General features: G+C 37.5%; 1 protein-coding gene across 1 annotated transcript; it reads left to right on the forward strand.

The window, feature by feature from the left end:
- The first annotated feature begins 2,272 nt into the window (after positions 1-2,272).
- On the forward strand, positions 2,273-5,711 carry LOC148741198 (GFP-like fluorescent chromoprotein amFP486). Its single transcript, XM_088736326.1, has 5 exons — positions 2,273-2,423; positions 3,697-3,794; positions 4,260-4,475; positions 4,780-4,989; positions 5,476-5,711. Exons 1-5 carry the CDS (start codon positions 2,406-2,408, stop codon positions 5,600-5,602), a joined length of 669 nt encoding a protein of 222 aa, XP_088592452.1. The 5' UTR covers positions 2,273-2,405; the 3' UTR covers positions 5,603-5,711.
- The last annotated feature ends 1,665 nt before the right edge of the window (positions 5,712-7,376 follow it).

The following is a 7,376-nucleotide window of genomic DNA, read 5'->3' on the forward strand; positions in this document are numbered from 1 at the left end:
TAAAGTCAGCCGGCTTGTAGTTTTCGATTTAGTCGGTAATTTCCTTCTCGCGACAGCAATTTTTCTCAACAATCAACCAGACTTCAGTGCTTTTGTTAGAATATTTTCTAACTTTCTTGTAGAGTTGGTACTTCTTTATTCCCTGCTTTGATCTTTTAATACAATTTACTACTATCGGGACAAGCTCAACTCTGAGTGAAATGTTGTTCACCTTCAACTTATAAAGTTGACACTTACTAAGCCGTCTATGTACCTTCGAGTATTTTACACAGTCAAAAATCATTTTCTACCTTAAATTTCTTACATTTCCAGTTTAGTTCTGGTAAAACAAAAACACGATTGGCAATATAAAAATTGTAAAGAAACCGCTGTGTAAATTAGAATTCCACTTAAAAAAGATAGCTAAAATGAAAACAGTGATTGAAGTTTGTTACGTAAGAACAGAATAGACAGAGGCTTTGAGGAAGAAGGGGCGTACACAAGTATCGCCCCAAAGCTACGTGTTCTTAGAACGAGTTATGTAATTAAAACTTCAGTGCAGAGAGCGGAAAGTAAAAGTTATTTACCTTTAAGGTCACCTTAAAGAAAGAGGTGTTAAAGGTGTCAAATTAAAATTTGAGAAATATATTCTTGATCGTGAATTTGACATACAATTTCATCTAAAAAGCGAGCCTAAAAATATTTGAAAGTATAAGAAGAAGGAATTTTCAGGACTTACTGTGCGAGATTAACTTATACCAGAGCCATTTACTCTCTCCTTTATCAAGCAGATCAACGTGATTGAAATATAGCTTACCGCGAGATAACCGTAATTTTATATCACAAGTTCTAACCACCGTAGAAACTGAACATCTGCTTTCATGTCAAATTCAGGACCACAATAGAAAAAAGGTGACAGAAATTCAACCTGTAATAAGATTAGACCGCCAAAAAGTTTTAAAATAGGAAATAATCCATTTCCTTATCATAATTTTTTTACCAATATATCTTATTTCCATTCATGTTCTTAACACGTAAATAAGTTTAAAAATGCACTTAATGAAAATTCTTGCTATATGCCAATTTTGTCTTTTAACACTTTTCACGGTATTGTTATTTTCAGAACCGCTTTTCAGCCTCTCAATTGTTTTATCCGGTTACGCAAGAAGACCTGCTAAAGACGCCCGCCAATGCCTACGCTTGCTACTCGAAGAGGATCCAAACTTTGCGCCATTCAAAGAAGCTCTTTGTGAGCGCCTTTATTTATCAACCAAATCAGATTGCTCATTTCCACTATGATAATATTTTTTTCCTTTAGATTTTATTATTTTTGCATCATATTTCCTGAAAAACTGCGTATCTCTTGGCCTATCAGAACCGAGAAATTGTTTCAAGCACATCATGTCTTCATTAATAAGTTCAAATATCAACTTCTGAAAAAAAAAACCCAACACTCGAGGTCAAAATTTAAAAACATAAAGTTAACGGTGATAATGTTATCAGTTGCCAGGGTCTGTCTGTCACCTTTGAAGAAGCCGTTTTTTATTAGTTTTTGTCGTTAACTTGCTTATAGCAAAGAATTGATTAATCAAATAGTACATTACGTAAACGGCAACTTAATCAAAAGAAGAAATGACTCTTCCATAAGCCAGCCTTCGATCAACGAAAAAGCTTACTAACCAACAAATTACAAAGGCTATAAACAGTCTCATATCCAACAAAAAGGAATCGAAAGAGGTCAAAATTTAAAAAAAATTAGGGAAGTGTCAAAGGATGCACTAGAAAAGTCAGTGTGTATTTTCATCTCTCATGATTATATAATCATTCATCTTAATTAATAAGGACTGCAGGAATTAAGTTTTTGCCGCGTCACAACGCAGTACGCGCGTGCAAATCCTTTCTGATTTCTTAAAAGCCACCACGATAGCTGCGCCTGAGTAAGAGGATCAGTGGACTATTTGTTGCAAAGTTCCTGTAGAGTTTAATCGCGAGGTTTCAAAACTTTATATTTTGTTTTTCTGGTCCAATCCGATTGAGGCAGATCTTTTGGCGCCCAAAATGAAAAAAAATATATACTCAATGGAAATCGATTGAAAAAAAAAACAAAACAAAACAATGAATGCATGAAGCTCTTTGGCCTTGGAATTCTTAGCTTTGGATACTTAAAGGATACCCGCGCGTTAAGCATGAACCAATTGTGAAATTTCACATGATGGTTCACGTGGAATCATCATCATTAAAAATCACATGATGGCTCACGTGGGATCATCATCATTAAAGAGTGTTTCTTTGTTTGTTCTATATAGCTTTAACATCAATCCACCCTAACACTGCAGTCAGTTCAGCTTGGTCGGCGACGGAGTGAACTACAACAGATTATCTTAACTCGTAATCAAGTTTTGAAAATCAAGCCATTTATCCTCAACATGTCTCATTCAAAGCAAGTAAGTGAATTCTACTAATTGACTTAGCAAAGAGAGTTTCCATTAAATCGACCCTGCTAACAAGGAATAACATAAAATCGTCCTAGCGCAAACCGCTATGCCACACCTAAAACATGCTCTGCAAACGTTATGACCTGACATCAGGTAAAGCAATGATCCTGGCAGGTGAGCTGCAGTTTTGGCAATTACAGAAAAGAGGCTTTGAAAAATTTAGGCTTCGACAGGATTCAAACCTGTATCTCTCAGATTCTAGTTGGGCGCTGCTACTAACTAACTAGAAGTCCACACGTTGGAGGAATCTGAGCTTAATCTTTAATGAAATGAATTTCATTTGACCTGTGGATGAAAATCAAGTAAATCAATAATATTCGCGGGTGACCTGCAATTTTCCTGAGTCTAGCCTGTTCTCAAGTAAGATCCGCAATTGTAAAAAGCACAAACTTAATCCTTGCTACTGGTCATTAATTATCGCTAAGGGGAGGAAACGGGGGTGTTTGAAAGAGTTTGGTTCTTGCGCGATGAAACTGACCTGACCCCCCTAAGGTTCTGAAATATTCTTATGAATCCCCCCTCCCGTAAACGCCAGTTAATTGGCAGTCAATTTGTAGAGTCCCTTCATATTTTGTTGACGACCACTAATTCTCCCTTGGTTCCCTCTTAAAACTATGTGGTCTCCCCCCAAAAAATATCCAACCCCCTCCCTTGTGATAGATAAATACTTATCCCTTAGAATAACGAGCCAATCTCAGTAGTGACACAACGTTGACAAAAAATTCTGCAAGGCAAAAGAAAAAGGATAGTCTGAACTTGATGGCATTCTCTTCCAAAGTTAACTTGCCAGTTTGAAAAGTTATTGATACAGATTTATGCCCCACAAACTACAAACAGAAACATGCCGCATTGATCCCATTGTTTACCTTTACTAATTTAATAATTACCCGTCAGTCATGGCTCCTTTGATTCATTTCGCATATCTTCAAGCTCCCAACTCAGTGTTTTTCTCTGATGAAATGAAATATTACAGCTAAAGGAAATGATCAAAGAGTAAGATAATCAGTTGTTCAGAAAACAGACACAAATGGTGTGAGGAGCACAGTGTTATTTTGAAATGGCGTGAGATGTATCTAATAACAGAAACCAGTAATTAATATCGTTTTGTTTGAGATAGTGTGTATGAACTGAATACAAGTAATCCGCTGGAAAACCAAATTAGGTCTCTGAATTATTCATTTCAGTAGCAAATAATTTTCTTTGTCTTCTTATTTACCGTCAGGGCATTACCGACAAAATGGAGTTGAAATTTGAGATGAATGGCTGTGTCAATGGACACCACTTTGCAATCAAAGGAACTGGAAAGGGAAACCCTAACGAGTGAGTGACTCCTAAAAGACAGACCTTAAATTATGTTATTACCATACATTCAAGAGCCCATTACTTTATGCATTACAATTCATTGTTAAACACAAAGTTGAAAAATATTACATCAAAGTCGTCAAAGAAGGGCCTGATAATGTATCAATGATGTTTGGAAATTATAACTTTTTGAAAAAGAAAAGTTAACAAGATCAAAGATTCATAAGAAGATTAACAGTCAAACTATGAGCTCCTTTTTATTCGATTTTTCAAGTTATCAAACATTCTCGTAAAAGCTGAGTCACAGCTAAATTCATGTACTATACTTTAATCTCTTAAATGTAGGGGTTATGCAGTATTTGACTTAAGAATGAATTATCAGGGGCATGAAATCTTTTGTCCACCCTAAATTTCGTACATATCCAGTGATAAATTAGTGGTTTCTCAATGTAATTTCCAACACTGCTTATCATCTTATTTTAGAGGGAAACAGTATGCAAAATTTACGGTCCAAGGGGGACCCCTTCCATTCTCCTTTGACATACTGTCGTCAGCATTTATGTATGGAAACAGATGCTTCACTAAGTATCCTGCCAACATACCTGACTATTTCAAGCAAGCCTTTCCAGCTGGAATGTCATACGAAAGGACATTCATATTTGAGGATGGTGGAGTGGCTACAGCCAGTGGTGAAATTAGGTATAGAAGTCATTTCTAATATGGTATTAAGAAATACTTTTAAATGTAATCTTCAAAGTCATTTTTTACACGGAGACCATGTGTTGTCGATCTACAGGAAGGCAAAACACAAAAAGCATAGTGGCCTAAGAATATGCAGGCTACTGCAGTTTTAAAGGTGTTTAATCCTTATACCCTAATGGCAAAACGTAAAAAGTTAAGATGATACTTGTGAGTAAATGGACTAAAACTGGAAAACGCCGTAGCGGAAATGATTAAATTAAGCATTAAAGCATCGTTCTTTTTTTTTAACCTCAATTTACAGACTCGTGGGCGATTGCTTCGTACACACATCCATGTTTCACGGCGTAAACTTTCCTGCTGACGGACCCATAATGAAAAAGGAGACAACTGGCTGGGACCCATCCTTCGAAAAAATGACTGTCTCTGAAGGGCTGTTGAAAGGCGATGTGACTATGTTCCTTCTGCTCAAAGGTGGTGGTTACCACAAATGCCAGTTTCACACTACTTACAAGTAAGACTTTTGTTTCTGGATGAGGTTGGATGGTTGTGAAAGGCCATTTTGAATGTTTACCTCTTCTCTTTTGCTTTTTCAAAATTAAAGAAGCTGAAGACGACTCACACTAATTTTTCCTAAAATTCATTATTACATTTGGGATTCGCGGATGAATAAACTCCACAAGTAACAAAACGTTAACTTATCCTCTGTAGAACTCAAACCCCCTTTTTGGTACTTTTTCTTCACGCAATAATGCCAAGGGTGATGTATGGAATAGCCGTTAATGGTGAAAGTAATTGCTGAACTATAACGACGAAATCAATGGCAAAGTTATAGAAGTGATGTTTGCGAAGGAAATCAAAACACCCAACACTCATGAAAGCAGATATACGCTTGTTCTTTCCTCATTATTATCATTAGTGACATTATAATTTGTTTGGTTTTGGTTCGTATTTTTTCTTGCTCAGTTTCCATTTCTCTTTCCTTTTTTTTTTCGCATAGAACAAAGCAGCCAGTCACACTGCCCCAAAACCATGTTGTAGAACATCGCATTGTCAGGACCGGCGATGGCAACGTAGTCGAGCTGAAAGAAATAGCTGTGGCTCATGCAAACGATTTGGAGATTTAACTCTCCGTAACATGGAAGCATTTTCATTATATCCAATCAATGTCCTGAGTTCATTGTAATACGAATCAGGTCAATTGAAAAATAAAAAAACATTGATCTAATCAACTGTGTATTGTGAATCGTAAATTCTCTCTGAGACTTAAAACTGGAAGCACATGTTTTAAATAAATAAATAAATAAATAAATAAATACGTAAATCGAAGCTCCCCCTAAGGGGCTTTTCAGCCACAATGTAACTAAGTGCTTAAAAATCCCCACCGGCAGGGGCAGACCAGTGGGCAATTTACAGAGCGCAGCTGAGGATTTGAAAGAGGGGCAACGAGAACAAATCCAGGGAGTGGCAGGGTGGGGGATTTGAACCCGGGACACCAGATTACAAGTCCAGCACCCTAACCACTCGGCCACGCCGCCTCCTCATCAAACGCAACTATTTTCCATGACTGCCTACATGATAGTCAGACACCCCCAACTCTTTTTCAACAAGAGGCTCCACGAAACCTATATTCTGGCCGGATTTGCGGTTCAATCAATCAATCAACCAAGCAATCAATCAATCTTTACTCCTCCTAAAATAAAAGACATATCTTGGCCCCGGCCGGACCAACACTCAAGGTCTTAAAATAATTGAGAAGAATTTGCTACCTTTCTATAACATCCAGAAATGGTTAGATATTCTAGTCTTTTCGGATAGGGACGAATAAATGGAGGTCCCGTCTCCTGCAGGGTTGGGGCAGGAGACGTTAATTTCCCACACACGAGATTACTGTGTGATGGATGTCCTCCCCTGGGGTGGGATGGGTGAGTTAGGACAGCAGGTCCACATCAGCTATTACAGCTGCCAATTAATCAACCTGCTTAAACAAATAAATGAACTTAAACTTAAACTTAAGTTACATCAGCAGTTAGGAGTCTAAAAATACATAAGACATACAGTATACAAATAATAGAAAGATAAAAATACATGATATACTATATACAAATAACAGAAAGATCAGATATTTATATTTAAAAAGAAGCCTATTTACAAAAACATTCTTAAATCTGTCAGTCTTTATATCCGGGCGATGAGGACTTTTGTTTCTGAGTTGGTAATTTGTTTATTTCTTCTTCGGAATGATGTTACTGAGCGGGCAATCGGGATCCACTGAAAGTACCTTGAAATTCTTCTTATATGCCTTTTCTAAAAGTTCTCGATTGTCCATTCTCTTAGATATGTGCAATCAAATTTTAAAGTTGGGTAAAATGCGCTGATTGACAGTGCCATCAGTTAGTCGAAAATGTATACATCCACCGGCGCAAACTCAATCTAACATAATATCCTCTTACCCTCCATGTTTGCTGTATCACAAAAGGGGATTGCAGTCCTGAAATTGTTGCATCGCTTTCACAATAACTTGGCAGGATGGTCAACACCTCCTGATGATGATTGTTTACAAGGATGTGATCTCTTAGGCGAAGTAATTATAGCCTTCTTTTCAACGAAATGGGAAAAGGGAAACCTCGAGATACGCTTTGTAAACAGGGTGTGTCGAAAATGAAGACCCAAAAACGAAGACCGAAGACCGAAGACCGAAGACCGAAGACCGAAGACCGAAGACCGAAGACCGAAGACCGTAGACCGAAGACCCACTGGTCTAAGACGAAGACCCTGTGGTCTGAAACGAAGACCCACAGGTCTAAAACGAAGACCCACAGGTCTAAAACGAAGACCCATAGGTCTAAAACGAAGACCCACAGGTCTAAAATGAAGACCCACAGGTCTAAAACAAAGACC

Source organism: Stylophora pistillata, chromosome 1, assembly GCF_964205215.1.
Source record: "Stylophora pistillata chromosome 1, jaStyPist1.2, whole genome shotgun sequence".
Classification (NCBI taxonomy): domain Eukaryota; kingdom Metazoa; phylum Cnidaria; class Anthozoa; order Scleractinia; family Pocilloporidae; genus Stylophora; species Stylophora pistillata.

Bases quoted from the DNA above. Each gene is read 5' to 3' on its own strand.
- LOC148741198 (XM_088736326.1), top strand. The intron at 4,476-4,779 runs GTATAGAAGTCA...CTCAATTTACAG, and splicing joins ACAGCCAGTGGTGAAATTAG to ACTCGTGGGCGATTGCTTCG. The intron at 4,990-5,475 runs GTAAGACTTTTG...TTTTTCGCATAG, and splicing joins CAGTTTCACACTACTTACAA to AACAAAGCAGCCAGTCACAC.